General features: G+C 37.8%; 1 protein-coding gene across 4 annotated transcripts in view; it reads left to right on the top strand.

Annotated features, from left to right (window-relative positions):
• The window catches only part of LOC134533190 (chymotrypsin-like elastase family member 2A), a 30369-nt gene extending 14200 nt beyond the window's left edge, over window positions 1-16169 (top strand). The window contains exons 5-6 of one of the 4 annotated variants that reach the window (XM_063370555.1): window positions 276-553; window positions 15892-16169. In XM_063370555.1, the coding sequence (XP_063226625.1) occupies window positions 276-553; window positions 15892-16065 (452 nt within the window). In that variant the 3' untranslated portion in view covers window positions 16066-16169. Of the gene's footprint in view, window positions 1-275; window positions 610-15891 lie in introns of those variants that run through there. The other 3 variants (XM_063370556.1, XM_063370558.1, XM_063370557.1) reach the window with 3 other exon arrangements.
• Window positions 16170-16357: the final 188 nt, after the last annotated feature.

Below are 16357 nucleotides of genomic sequence, written 5' to 3'. Positions count from 1 at the left end.
TAAAAGTGTACGGTAGGCCTACAACAGTTCAGAAATATGCTGTGATCCCAAGTCAATATACAAATCACAGGTTGACTGCGAGCTTAATGAAATTTTCGAAAAAACACCCCATCCCCCTTCTTAAATATAATCTTGGTACTTCTTGATGAAATTTTGCACACTTAAACGTTCAAAATAAGAAAAGGAAAAAGAACAGTTTCTTATTTCTGAAGAAAATAATAACCCCCTCCTCACTGTTATGCTAGCATGACCAGCAATGGTGGTGATTGCTCCAGCCCTGTTGAAGCTGTCGCGGAAGATCGGGCCCGAGGAAGAGGCTGCGGGCACAGTCTGCCTGCCGGAAGCAGGGGCAGTCTTCTCGACGTCGCTGCGGTGCATGGTCACAGGCTGGGGGCACGCCGCGGTCCAGGGCTCGCTCGTCGCGCGCCTGCTGGAGTCCCAGATCCCGCTGCGCGACAACTCCGCGTGCCAGGCCAAGTACGGCAAGTGGGTGGCCATCCGAGCAGGACACCTCTGCGCCGGCCACACGGACGGCTCGACAGGCACCTGTGTGGTGAGGAACACCAGCGTTCCCAGGGTTCCACGGGGTGCCGGATCAAGATGAGCAACTGCTGCAACTTCTTTTAAATATATTTCATTAGTTAGAGGCTCAGTTATTTTTATAAGCTATGCATAAATGACCAGATTATTAATTGCAGTGTAGTAGTATAGGAATGTATGTCCGGGGACTGGGTAGGGTGTGGTGTCTGTGGTGTTTTCCGCCATGTTGAATTGTGACGTCTTGGCGGCCATCTTGGATAAGCGTAACGGGACACAATGTAACGGGACACAGCGTAACTGGGCACAGCGTAACGGGACAAGTAGATCACGGCCGCCATCTTGGATCCGCCATTTTGGATGACGTCATTTCGTTTTCTCGAACATTCCGGCGTTGTGTTATCCGCCATTTTGAAGTATGACGTCACCGTTTCAATTTCCGTTACGGCCGCCATCTTGAAAATCTTTAATTATTATCCGATTTTAATGAAAAAAATTTTAAAAAGTATAAAAAAATTCATTTAATAAAATTTTAATAAAAATATTAAAAAAACAAACATTTATGACATGGAGCTAAGTCCTCGGTTCGAACCTGGTGAGGGCAAAAAAAAAAAAGATGACGACCGATTCTTCCCTCACAGTGGACGCTGGCAAACTGGCCCCCACCACTTTGTTAATAGCATATATATACCGTCAGGTAACATGACGTCACTTCCGCCATCTTGAAAATCCGTAATTTTTATGTTAGAAAATCGGGAAAAAATTTAAAAATCATTAAAAAAATTAATCAAACGAATTAAATAATAAATATCCTTAAAAACACCGTTGCACTTTTCGTGACGGCCGCCACCTTGAAAATCCGTAATTTTAATGCTAGAGATTCAAGAAAAATTCCAAAATTCATCAAAAAATTTACTTATTAGAATACCGATTGATTAGTTCGATCCCTGTCCTTGGTTCGAAACCGCTAAGAGCAACAAATTAAAAAAAACACCGATCCTCCACAGAAGCCACCTACAGACTGATCTACCAAGGTGCATATATCGTCAGCTGGTATGACGACATGTCCACCATCTTGTCTTCATCCGCTGGAGACCACCATCTTGTTTTCGTCCGCCAGATTGTGCCGATACCATGTTAGTATAATTATCTGGTCACCATACCCTTGTCCTCAACTGCTGGCATTGAACTTTGACCTTGACCTTGAACTTTGACCTTGCCCTTGAAACTTGCCCTTGAAATTTGACCTTGACTTTGAAACTTGACCTTGACCTTGAAATTTGACCTTGCCCTTAAAATTTGACCTTGGACTTGACCTTTGACCTTCAGCTTGAAATTTTACCTTGACCTTGAAATTTTACCTAAACCTTGAAATTTGACCTTGACCTTGAAATTTGACTTTGTCCTTGACAACCATCATTGATCCAACATTTTAAGTTCAGTACATGCTACCTGGAGCTACCACCTGCTGGAGTACACCATCTTGTGCATGTACTCGTCTTATAGAGTACATTTCCATCTGAATAATTTAATTCCAACCCGCTAGAGTGCAGTAAACATTTATTACCGAGGAGCCCCCGCCATCTTGAAATTTGGGCGCCATCTTGAAATCGTGTAATTATTTAGCTAGAAATTCGGGAAAAAAATTCAAAATTCATTAAAAAAATCACTCATTAATTTACATATTGAATCGCTGGATTCCTGCCTCGAAGCGATACTTGAACAGTGACAAGTGTAACTAAATATTAAATAAATTTAATATTCTGTTTTTCCATTACCTTTCGCGGAGTTTATAAATCATTCTCTCTTCAAAAATAAAACACAAGTCAATGTACGACAAAGTTCGACGAATTAAATACGTTGCCGATAAGCCTAACATGAAAATCTAGTTTTTCGGAAGTCTGAATAACCTCTAAACCGTTCATGTACAAAGCCATACATATAGACCAAGCGTCTTCGGACCGAGAGACCGGGTCATAATCAATGTCAGACGTATATACCAGTTATTTCCGAACCTCACGACCTTCCTCATCGTCAGCTAATTATATTCAACTGAACCAACGGATCATGTTTTCTACGCTTACAAGAGTACCAAGAATCCAATCAAAAAGGCAGCATCATTAACAAAAAGGAAGAACATTTTGGAAGCAACATCAACAAAACGGCAGCACATTTGGAAGCACCAACAAAAAAGGGAAGCACATTTGGAAGCACCGTAAACGAAAAGGCAGCACATTTGGAAGCACCGACAACGAAACGGCAGCACATTTGGAAGCACCACAAAGAAAAGGCAGCACATTTGGAAGCACCGAAAACGAAAAGGCAGCACATTTGGAAGCACCGACAACGAAAAGGCAGCACATTTGGAAGCACCGACAACGAAAAGGCAGCACATTTGGAAGCACCGACAACGAAAAGACAGCACATTTGGAAGCACCGACAATGAAAAGGCAGCACATTTGGAAGTACCATCAACAAAACGGCAGCACATTTGGAAGCACCATCAAAAAAAGGGAAGCACATTTGGAAGCACCATCAACGAAAAGGCAAAAAGGAAGCACAAGTTACGAGAACTAAATCTTAGTTAGAAATCAGAATAAAAGAAATAAAAAAATAAATTTTTATAATTATATTATTTAATTTATTTCTTTACATTATACAAATGCCAGTAAAACAAGCCATTATTGTATGTAGCCAGCTTTTCTCAGTTCTTTGAGTATGAAGGATATTTCTTTGATGCACGAATAGTTTCCTGCATAAAGCGAACCATGTAGAAGTCTTAGTCGTTCAACCAATATGTTCGGATATTTCCATGATGTGTAATCATTCTCTTCTACCACCCTCACCCTTGCACGTTTATAATAAATATTATGATCCCTGGTGCAGTGGCGTAGCGTGGGTGGGGCGGAGGGGGCGGCCCGCCCCGGGCGGCAACCCGCGGGGGCGGGTCGCCGGTGAAGCGGGTTGAGATCTGATCTATGATTCATCCATTACATGTGTCAGACACACTATAATGTTCCATTTTTATCTAAAATTTTACGCACCAACTATTTTTTAATATTTATTTAAAAGAAAAACTGCAAAATCACTGACAGAGCTCTTTATAACGTTTGTTTGTTTACATACGAACGGCAACATCGCATCACGCCGCGCCGCCCGGCGCGCGCGAGCCGAGTTGAGCGGCACTCATTGTGTTCATTACTCATACAAAATCTTTTGTTTCACGCGTCGGCCCGTGTCGATGGCTCTCTTTCGCACTCATTGAATTTAGTACTACGCATTGTACTGTAAAGTTTGACCTTAACCCAGGGCAAACCAAACAACTTCCGCAAACCGGGACACAGTAAAACTCCTATATTATTATTATTATTATTATTATTTATTTATTGTTTACAAAAGTTACAATATTTCTTACATTAGTCTCGCAAAACCTATTCACCTAGGTTTGTCTGCGAGTACGGAGTCACATTCGTACATTAAATCTTATTTTATAATACACTTAAAATTGCTCTAATAGCTGTTTGAACATTGATTATTGTTTAAAAAGTATGGAGTATATTAACATAAATTACATTGAGTTAAGGTACATCTTTTTAAGTTTACGACTGAATTTTGTCCTGCTACTTGAATTTAAAACTTCAATAGGGGATGTTTTGTAAATCTAGTAGTAGTCTAGGAATATTTTTTTTTTTTGTTTTTGGATATCTTGATTATTTATGGTACCTGTCATACAAAGAAAACATAATTTTTCATTTAGCTCAAAAATGGCGCCAACGATTTTTCTCAAATTTCTCGTCATTTTATCTTTTAATAACATCTATAACATGGCTTACTCAGTCAGTTTTTACCGGGAAACTCTAAAAAAGGTAGCTGCCATACAAAATCAATTTTTTTTGTAAATTTTCCTATAAGCCCGGCAAACCGCGCCGTCACCAAAACCACTTTTGTTTTGTGATAGATAAAATACTTATTTGAAATTCGAACGTGTCCTCCGGCCAATATTCATGAGAATACATAACTTATTTTACAGGTACAAGAAGAAGACGTACCTGCCGTCGCAGTTCGAAGTAGTTCTGGTCCCACCACAGAGCAGGGTCAAGACGAAGTCGACTCATTAAAAGTACCTCAAGCATCTAGTCATAGCCTGCAGAAAAAGTGAATGTTGCCAAAGAACACATAATTGAAATCGTGCCTTCTGCTCCTGCCGAAATCAAAGATGTGAATCTCGACGATGTAGGTTGCTGGCCTTCTCCTATGACCGACGAAGTAAGAACGCTTCTAGTATGTCGCGGATCTGACTCAGTACAGCACATCGATTCCAAATTTGCCGATGTTGTTCGCTCAGGGACTTCAACGAAAGGCGGTACCCGAAAACTAACCAAAGAGTGGTTCTACAAACCATTATCTAACGGCGAAAAGGTTCTCCGAACATGGATGGTGTACTCGCCTTTGAAGCAATCCTTGTATTGTTTTTCTTGCAAGCTGTTTGGCAATACCGGCTCTAACTTCGCATCTGAAGAAGGATTCAACAAATGGTGGAAGCTAAATCCAAGAATAGGAGACCATGAAAATAGCCTGGGCCATGAACAGAGCTTCTTGAAATGGAAGGAGTTGGAAGTTCGCCTGAACTGTAAAGCAACCATCGATCAGAAACAACAAGAAGTTTTCGAAAGTGAGGAGAAGAAGTGGAGGGATGTACTGTACAGGTTGCTGAATATTATCCAGTTCTTAGCCAAACAGAATCTGGCCTTCAGAGGACATCGAGAAGACATTCGAGGAGATGATAGTGGCAATCGCGGGAACTTTCTGGAGTTAGTGCACCTCCTAGCTAAATACGACCCTCTTCTAATGGAACACCTGACAAAGATAAAGCTGGGAGCAAGAGTCTCAGTTTCGTATCTATCTCCAGAAACCCAGAATGAATTTATAAACTTACTGGGACAGCAAGTTCGATCCACCATCATCCGTCGTATTCAAGAAGCTAAATATTATTGCGTAATCTTCGACAGCACACCAGTCATCTCCCACAATGACCAAATGAGCCAAGTTCTGCGATACGTACATATCGAAGGAGAAAAAGTCGCCGTGGTAGAATCTTTCATTGACTTCTTCGAACCAAAAGGAAAAAATGCAGAAGATCTCAGCAACGATATAATCGCGAAGATAACATTAGACGGACTGGACATACAGAATCTGAGAGGACAGGCTTATGACAATGCTGCCACAATGTCAGGGATCCACAATGGAGTTCAAGCCCGGATTAAAGCACCGAATCCGAAAGCTATATTCGTTGCATGCACAAACCACTCACTAAACTTGGCTGGGGTACACGCTGCTTCTGAATCAGTGGATTCCGTGACATTTTTTGGAACTCTGGAGAAGCTGTTTGCCTTCTTTTCCGCATCAACTGTTCGATGGAACGCTTTGGTTGCCGTCACAGGTCAAGCATTAAAACGAGTCACTGAAACGCGCTGGAGCGCTAGACAAGTAGCTGTCAAGATGCTTAAAAATAAGTTTGAGGTAGTTCTTGAGGTACTGGAACAATTAACAGATTCATCTCAAACTTCCGAAACAAGATCGGGAGCCAGTCTTCTCCTGACAGCCATGCAGTCATTTAACTTCCTAACTTTTCTTGGCTTTTGGGCTGCAGTGCTACCTGAAGTAGATGACGCACAGATTTACCTGCAGCAACGAGGACTAAGTGTGGATAAGTGTGCTCAGAAACTCTGCGCTTTGAAAACCCTCTTAGTGGAAAGTAGAGACCGTTTCGTACAAGAAGCAATTGACTTTGCTAAGACTCTGCGAAAAACTCGGAATCGAACTGAAAACGAGAAGAATTCGCAGGAAAAAACGCATGCATGGCGATGAATCTTCTGAAGATGCAGCTTTGTCTCACGAACAGGAAATCCGTCGAGAGATTACCGCATCATTCGACAAGATCATTCAATAAATGACGACTCGATTCCAGCAAATTCAAGAAATATCGGACAAGTTCGGATTTTTGATGCCAGCGAAACTTTTGGACAGCAAGTTCGAGTGTGATCTTTCCCATGTATTAGAAGACATCGACAAGGACGAGTTTCAGATGGAGCGGAAGCGTCTTTAGCAGTCTGTTGTTGTTGCCTGTTCTGAATCAGAGGAACATATAAGTGGTAATGGACCACTGGAGCTCCTCCAGTTCATTCAAAAACTGAATCTCGGAATTTCGGTTCCAAATATAGTCATCTTGATTCGTATATATTTGACTTTGGCGATTAGTGTTGCAAGTTGTGAGAGAAGTTTTTCGAAGTTGAAGCTAATAAAAAATTACCTCAGATCTACTATGAGCTCCGCTAGACTATCAAACTTGGCTATATTGTCGATTGAACAAGAATTGGCTGCTAATATTGATTTTGACAAAGTTATTTCTGACTTCGCTGCTCATAAGGCCCGTAGAATCCGCTTGTAAAACCGCTCATCCTATTTTAACTTCAATAAAAGGTACCTCATTGCATGTGAAATTTAATTTTAAGTAAGCACCTATAGAATGGGGGCGGCAAAATGGGTCTCCCGCCCCAGGCGCCGAGATGGCACGCTACGCCACTGCCCTGGTGTCTTCCGTTTTACCACCAACCCCAGGGTAACTTCCATTTTTTGAGACAGTGATCATCACAAGCTTGATCAGATTTATTTAATATGTCACGTCGTTTCCATCGTTTCGGTCTCAGGACACCACCACATTCTTCGATCTTGTCCGCTTTAGGTGCTTCATCACAGTATATGTCTTTGTCAACAGCCTCAGAGTCACTGTAACAATCACCGTAGAAGGAATCGTCTTCACCCAATTTACCGTAAGAATTCGCTGTTGATGATGTTGAAGTGTCTTCATCGTCTTCATGCTTACTTTTTAGGAGTCCATCATTTTTACAAAGTAGGAAAGATCTACTTGAATTCGGCTGGAATATATTCTCATTTTTCACGTTAAGGATTCTTCCATTGTCTTCATTCTTCCATAAATCATCAACCTCCTTCAATTTAAGTTCTTTGTCGAGATCGGAAGAGCCAGGAAAATTATTGTCGTAATGCAGATCACTCTTCCTTAGTCTAGTAGATTCATCGTTGTCCTCTAGCTTGTACGCAGGCTTGGCATTACAAGTTCTGCCATGTCTTTTTAAGCTCTCTCTCCGCGTAAACGACTTGCTACATCGAACACAACTTATCATATTGCGTAGAGGATTATTAACACAGTCATTCTTCATGTTGTCTTTTATTCTTTCTCAAGATAATCTCTTTGCTGCAAAACTTACACATATGTTCTTTCGATACAGCGTCAGATCCCAAATCGGAATTCATATTAGTTACTGAGACAAATGCAAGATACCAATTGAGTGTTTTAAATTATATCCATTACTTAAATATAATTTTTTTCATATTTCATCAGCGAGAATTAATAGATCTCATGCAAAGGTACTTGATGCATGTAGTTCTGCTTTTCAACAACAGATGTCGCCACATGTTGCTTGCAGGTAAATAATATTTAGTTATTTTATGCGGGATGCAGGATGCTCACTAACGATCGCAAAAGAAGGATGGCTTCGTTAGACTCCAAGGAGAAAGAAGTTCATCCCTCCTGTTAGTGCTTCTTAGATTTCTCAGAGATTATTATTTGACTGAGTAATGATACTTTTTTTAATTTCCACATGATAAAAATATTACAAGTGTTGATTAAGTAGCAGAAATTCACTAAGTAAATGTAACCTTAAATAAATTAACATGACTCATTAAGTAAAAAAATCCATCATGCAGAGATCAATTGCTCATCTGTAACCAGAAGCACTTGCAGAAGACCATCAAAATATTGTCAAGTATAATCAGGAGCACACGGAGAAAACCATCTAAATATTGACAAGAATATTCAGGAGCACACAGAGAAAACAACCATAATATTGACAAGAATAATCTAAAGCACACGGAGAAAACCGCCACAAGTTTTCTTTGTTATCATAAAATTACAAAAAAAATTAATAAAAAATTTAAAATAAAAAAAAATTCAAAAATTGATTCTGGCTTGGACTAGAACTCTATCTTTGCTCAACAATGAGAAGTTCACAAGCTAGCAAAATCAATTTTTGAATATTTTGTGATTTTTTTTTATTTTAAATTTTTTATTAATTTTTTTCTGTAATTTTATGATATCAAAGAAAACTTGTGGTGGTTTTCTTCGTGTGCTTTCGATTATTCTTGTCAATATTATGGTTGTTTTCTCCGTGTGCTCCCGATTATTCTTGACAATATTATGGTGGTTTTCTCCGTGTGCTCCTGAATATTCTTGTCAATATTTTGATGGTTTTCTCCGTGTGCTACTGATTATACTTGACAATATTTTGATGGTCTTCTGCAAGTGCTTCTGGTTACAGATGAGCAATTGATCTCTGCATGAAGATTTTTTTTACTTAATGAGTCATGTTAATTTATTTAAGGTTACATTTAATTAGTGAATTTCTGCTACTAAATCAACACTTGTAATTTTTATCATGTGGAAATTAAAAAAAAATATCATTACTCAGTCAAATAATAATCTCTGAGAAATCTAAGAAGCACTAACAGGAGGGATGAACATCTTTCTCCTTGGAGTCTAACGAAGCCATCCTTCTTTTGCGATCGTTAGTGAGCATCCCGCATCCCGCATCCCGCAAAAAATAACTAAATATTATTTACCTGCAAGCAACATGTGGCGACATCTGTTGTTGAAAAGCAGAACTACATGCATCAAGTACCTTTGCATGAGATCTATTAATTCTCGCTGATGAAATATGAAAAAAAATCTATTTAAGTAATGGATATAATTTAAAACACTCAATTGGTATCTTGCATTTGTCTCAGTAACTAATATGAATTCCGATTTGGGATCTGACGCTGTATCGAAAGAACATATGTGTAAGTTTTGCAGCAAAGAGATTATCTTGAGAAAGAATAAAAGACAACATGAAGAATGACTGTGTTAATAATCCTCTACGCAATATGATAAGTTGTGTTCGATGTAGCAAGTCGTTTACGCGGAGAGAGAGCTTAAAAAGCCATGGCAGAACTTGTAACGCCAAGCCTGCGTACAAGCTAGAAGACAACGATGAATCTACCAGACTAAGGAAGAGTGATCTGCATTACGACAATAATTTTCCTGGCTCTTCCGATCTCGACAAAGAACTTAAATTGAAGGAGGTTGATGATTTATGGAAGAATGAAGACAATGAAAGAATCTTTAACGTGAAAAATGAGAATATATTCCAGCCGAATTCAAGTAGATCTTTCCTACTTTGTAAAAATGATGGACTCCTAAAAAGTAAGCATGAAGACGATGAAGACACTTCAACATCATCAACATCGAATTCTTACAGTAAATTTGGTGAAGACGATTCCTTCTACGGTGATTGTTACAGTGACTCTGAGGCTGTTGACAAAGACATATACTGTGATGAAGCACCTAAAGCGGACAAGATCGAAGAATGTGGCGGTGTTTTGAGACCGAAACGATGGAAACGACATGATATATTAAATAAATCTGATCAAGCTTGCGATAATCACTGTCTCAAAAAATGGAAGTACCCTGAGGTTGGTGGTAAAACGGAAGACACCAGGGATCATAATATTTATTATAAATGTACAAGGAAGAGGGTGGTAGAAGAGAATGATTACACATCATGGAAAGATCCGAACATATTAGTTGACCGGCTAAGACTTCTACATGGTTCGCTTTGTGCAGAAAACTATTCGTGCATCAAAGAAATATCCTTCATACTCAAAGAACTGAGGAAAGCTGGCTACATACAATAATGGCTTGTTTTACTGGCATTTGTATAATGTAAAGAAATAAATTAAATAATTTAAATTATAAAAATTTAATGTTTTTATTTCTTTCATTCTGATTTCTAACTAAGATTTAGTTCTCGTAACTTGTGCTTCCTTTTTGCCTTTTCGTTGATGGTTTTTCCAAATGTGCTTCCCTTTTTTGATGGTGCTTCCAAATGTGCTGCCGTTTTGTTGATGTTGCTTCCTAAGTGCTTCCTTTTTTGATGGTATTTCCAAATGTGCTGCCTTTTCGATAATGGTGCTGCCTTTTCGTTGTTGGTGCTTCCAAATGTGCTGCCTTTTCGTTGTCGGTGCTTCCAAATGTGCAGCCTTTTCGTTGTCGGTGCTTCCAAATGTGCTGCCTTTTCGTTGTCGGTGCTTCCAAATGTGCTGCCTTTTCGTTGTCGGTGCTTCCAAATGTGCTGCCTTTTCGTTTACGGTGCTTCTAACTGTGCTTCCCTTTTTTGATGGTGCTTCCAAATGTGCTGCCGTTTTGTTGATGTTGCTTCCAAAATGTGCTTCCTTTTTGTTAATGATGCTGCCTTTTTGATTGGATTCTTAGTACTCTTGTAAGCGTAGAAAACATGATCCGTTGGTTCAGTTGAATATAATTAGCTGACGACGAGGAAGGTCGTGAGGTTCGGAAATAACTGGTCTATATGTCTGACATTGATTATGACCCGGTCTCTCGGTCCGAAGACGCTTGGTCTATATGTATGTCTTTGTACATGAACGGTTTAGAGGTTATTCAGATTATCGAAAAACTAGACTTTCATGTTAGGCTTATCGGCAATGTATTTATTTCGTCAAACATTGTCGTACATTGACTTCTGTTTTATTTTTGAAGAGAGGATGATTTATAAACTCCGCGAAAGGTAATGGAAAAACAGAATATTTAATTTATTTAATATTTAGTTACACTTGTCACTGTTCAAGTATCGCATTGAGGGCAGAAATCCGGCGATTCAATATGTAGATTAATGAGTGATTTTTTTTTTGATGAATTTTGGATTTTTTCCCGAATTTCTAGCTAATTAATTACACGATTTCAAGATGGCGCCCAAATTTCAAGATGGTGGGGGCACCTCGGTAATAAATGTTAACTGCACTCTAGCGGGTTGGAATTAAATTATTCAGATGGAAATGTACTCTATAAGACGAGTACATGCACAAGATGGTGTACTCCAGCAGGTGGTAGCTCCAGGTAGCATGTACTGAACTTAAAATGTTGGATCCATGATGGTCAACAAGGACAAAGTCAAATTTCAAGTTCAAGGTCAAATTTCAAGTTCAAGGTCAAAGTTCAATGCCAGCAGTTGAGGACAAGGGTATGGTGACCAGATAATTATACTAACATGGTATCGGCACAATCTGGCGGAAGAAAACAAGATGGTGGTCTCCAGCGGATGAAGACAAGATGGTGGACATGTCGTCATACCAGCTGACGATATATGCACCTTGGTAGATCAGTCTGTAGGTGGCTTCTGTGGAGGATCTGTTGTTTTTTTTATTTTTTGCTCTTAGCGGTTTCGAACCAAGGACAGGGATCGAACTAATCAATCGGTATTCTAATAAGTAAATTTTTTGATGAATTTTGGAATTTTTCTTGAATCTCTAGCATTAAAATTACGGATTTTCAAGATGGCGGCCGTCACGAAAAGTGCAACGGTGTTTTTAAGGATATTTATTATTTAATTCTTTTGATTAATTTTTTTAATGATTTTTAAATTTTTTCCCGATTTTCTAATATAAAAATTACGGATTTTCAAGATGGCGGAAGTGACATCATGTTACCTGACGATATATATGCTATTAACAAAGTGGTGGGGGCCAGTCTGCCAGCGTCCACTGTGAGAGAAGGATCGGTCGTCATCTTTTTTTTTTTTTTTGCCTTCACCAGGTTCGAACCGAGGACTTAGCACCATGTCATAAATGTTGGTTTTTTTAATATTTTTATTAAAATTTTACTAAATGATTTTTTTATAATTTTTAAAAAATTATTCACTAAGATCGGATAATAATTAAAGATTTTCAAGATGGCGGCCGTAACGGAAATTGCAACGGTGACGTCATACTTCAAAATGGCGGATAACACAACGCCGGAATGTTCGAGAAAACGAAATGACGTCATCCAAAATGGCGGATCCAAGATGGCGGCCGTGATCTACTTGTCCCGTTACGCTGTGCCCAGTTACGCTGTGTCCCGTTACATTGTGTCCCGTTACGCTTATCCAAGATGGCCGCCGTGACGTCACAATTCAACGTTACGGAAAACACCACAGACACCACACCCAGAACCCAGTCCCCGGACATACATTCCTATACTACTCAGTATATTCACTAAAATTCAAATACAAATTACAAGTAGAAAACACTCAATTTAATACATCAGCTCTTTTTTTCTGTATTTGGCAAATCAATTTAGGCTAGTGATTGGAGGAATATACTGTCACTTAACCCAAATTATTATTATATTTTTGTTGGTGGTTATGACAAGTGGAGAAATTAGTTCCAAGAAACCAAACATTCATAAACAATCACACTCTTGTACATATATTAAGGATAGAACTAATTCTAAGGCTGGGTTCACAGTTAAAAATTACAAGCGAGTGCATCATCAGACCATGCACACGTCCTATGCAAAATCATTTTACAATTAATTATTATGTATTAATATAAGCCAATGCAATTTTATCGATGAAAATAGTCTCTGTTGGTTGTGTCAGTAAATACATATTTGAATTATGATTTTCCAACAACAGCTAACCATCAACCTGTAAAACAAATTTTTCAACTCATACATTTTATAAGTTTATGTATGCCAGAGAAACCAAAATTTTACCAAACAACATTTAAGGAACCTAACATTTTTTAAAAGTAATTTTTATATTTATCTCAATTCACTAATATAATTATGATAATACATTTAAAAGGAAAGATTACCTGAGTAAATTTGTATCCGATAATTTCCCACCACCATATCATAAATAAACATAAACAATTCCCAGCTCCTGCTAAAAAAAAATTGGCTCACTGGTTGATGCGCCATAAATTAATTTCCCTCCTATGCGCACTATCTTTTAACTATCATTGCGTGTGTAGTGAATAAGCAGGCGGGCCTCTTCCCGGCAGCCCTTTGGAAACTCTACTACCCGTCTTGCTGACGTCACGTGGAGGAAGCTGATCTAGCTTCTCGCTTGCTAAGCCGTACACAGCGGCGAGATAACCTCGGTTAATGTGAAGTAACAAACTAACCAAACTCCACTTAATTTTTAGGTTCTGATTCTTAAGATGCATAGACGCCAAAGGTTCACTTGTTACAACTCCAAAAAAATTAACACTGCAGTAACAAAATAATACATCGCAAAGTGATTTTAAGGTCTAAGAAAAGTTTTAGTACAACTTTTGCAATCTAATTCATTTTTTTTCCCCTGATTATACTTGTAGGTAGTGTTTGAGTAAGAAATGTGCATCAAAATTCAAAAATCAAATAGGAGTTTGATAGGTAAACAGCCATCGTAATAACTATAGTTATTTTAATTCTATACTTATTACTCATGCATGATGTGTACAATGATTTTGTTTTCCTACCATGAAGCTACTTTTCGAATTATTTATTAAAAATCGGATTTGTTTGTTGTGATAAACAACAGTTACGTTACTTGTATACGTTCACTTACAGTCCAGTGCAACCCAGGCAACGTCTCCGCTGGTATTGCTTTGCGATTATAATGATATATTGTGGACGATGTAGCGCACGCCTAATTCGTGCAGAAATAAAATAGGAGCATGTTTATGCTTGCTTATATTTTAAGCTGACAAGGGACGAGTTACGTTTGGCAGAAAATTTATATACTTTATAAATGGTACGTAGTTTAGTTTATGTTCATAATTAGATTTAAACTGTTTCGTATAATTTTAACAATTAAACATTTAAAATTGATTACTTAAATTTTAAATGTTATTGCCTTACTTAAATACGCACAAATTTTTTTTAATCAATCTATAAAAAAAAGCTATAATTTCAAATACCATTTATAAATTGTTCTCTATATAAGGTTTGGTTCTGTGGTTATGTATGTATATTTAACAATGCGATACTGTAAGTTTAAATCCCCGCGTACAACAAATTATTCTTATATCAACTTGTTTTTGAGAAATGTACAAAAACAGTTTTCTTTATTCGTGACCTGCGTTGTACGAATTCCTTCTAGTGTTGATAGCAAATACAATGCTAAAACTTATAAATGTACCTTAACTGCAGCGAAAGTGTTTCAACCAATATCTGAAAATATATGTTCATCATTTGACACATGGGCTCAGTAATTCCCTGAGGCATTTTTATATCACTCTTAAATATCATCTTCATATTGTAATTAAAATGTAAGATCGTAATCTTCACGTAACTCGTTGATAATAAGTGTTCCAATAATAGTTAAACCACAACCAGGCAATCCATTTCTTACTCAAAATTATATTCCAATTCTAACACCATTGCACATAAGTTTCCGCTTCATTTAATTGCACCATTGATGTCGACTACGGATTATCTAATATGTGAAAATTTCTAAAAATTGTCAACTAACATTTGGCAATATTCGCGTTTGTTAAAAACTGTTTTGAAATAACTAGACTTATAATTTCATTATATTAAGCCAAGTCGTTCGGTTTTATTTAATTATTTATCGAAACAGAATAAAGTGTTCATACCATGAACAAATATTTAGATTCATGCTTACTTACGGACATAAATACAAATAAGTAGATGATATTCCTTAGCAAACTATACTAAAAACCAAGAGCATTTTTCGAGACAGTTTTTCTGAGGCGATTGCTATCACTATTCCTAACTCCATGATTGCTATTGTACACGTGCAAGCGCGCGTAACACGAAAACATGCGAGACGATTCTGAGCGAACGGCTATACATCCACCAACGATTAGTAAACGTCCTTTTGATATTTGATCCGTAATGCACATTTCTCATGCTTAAATTACCTTTCTAGTGTAAAAACTGAACCGTTACAGACTATGTACTTTAAGGAATAGAACATAAAATAATTATTGAATTAGGTTTTTTAGTTACTTCACAATTGCGCTTTTATTTCATCGCTGCGTACTGCTGACAGGATATCACCATCCACGTGACGTCAACCCCCTCTAGCCAATGACTGCGCAGTGAGCAGGAATGGAATACCTTAAATACTTTAATTACATTGGTGAATAAGTATGTTCAAAAAGCATGGCGGTCAAGTCTCAGACGCTCAACAAACTGTTACTGTTATTTTTTCAATTTTATATCCAGCATTATTGCTAATTCTTAATACACTCAATCGTTAACTAGCTTGTAGTACAAAACTTTATACTCAGAACAAGGAAAAAATCATTTAAATATAGGGAATTATTTGATTTGGTTTTACAGGAAAAAGAGACTAGTTAGTTTTATGATTTATTTTGACTTCTTGTAGCCTTATGCCATATTTGGTAAGTTATTAAGGTAGATGACTAATTTATTGTTTGGTTATTTAGGGCGACTCGGGAGGACCTCTGCAGTGCAAACAACATGGAAGATGGTTTCTGGCAGGAATAACATCGTTTGGCTCTGGATGCGCTAAACCAGGATATCCGGATGTTTACACCCGCCTGTCCTTTTACCTGCCATGGATCATGAAAAAAATTAACTCAACATCATCGTCACACTAAGTGAAATTAGCATGTAAAATTTATATTGTATAAATTTGAGCAACAAACAATATATTGATCTCAAGAGATGATTTGCCATAAAAAAAAAACGTATTTTTGAAAGGTAATGATTTTTTTTTCCTGCTCAAGTAGATACATCTTGGTAAGTGAAGCTCACATAAGACTGATATCTAAAAACAAACAGGGTGGTAATAACCACTATTCAACAGTTATACTTCACTGTTTATTTACTACAGCACTCCCAACGAACCTCAGATTAAATATATGTTGTTACCCACATGACAGGAAATTA

This window comes from Bacillus rossius, chromosome 6 (genome assembly GCF_032445375.1).
Source record: "Bacillus rossius redtenbacheri isolate Brsri chromosome 6, Brsri_v3, whole genome shotgun sequence".
Taxonomy (NCBI): domain Eukaryota; kingdom Metazoa; phylum Arthropoda; class Insecta; order Phasmatodea; family Bacillidae; genus Bacillus; species Bacillus rossius.
The sequence above is the reverse complement of the archived record's forward strand: the minus strand, read 5'-3'. Positions and strand labels throughout refer to the sequence as shown.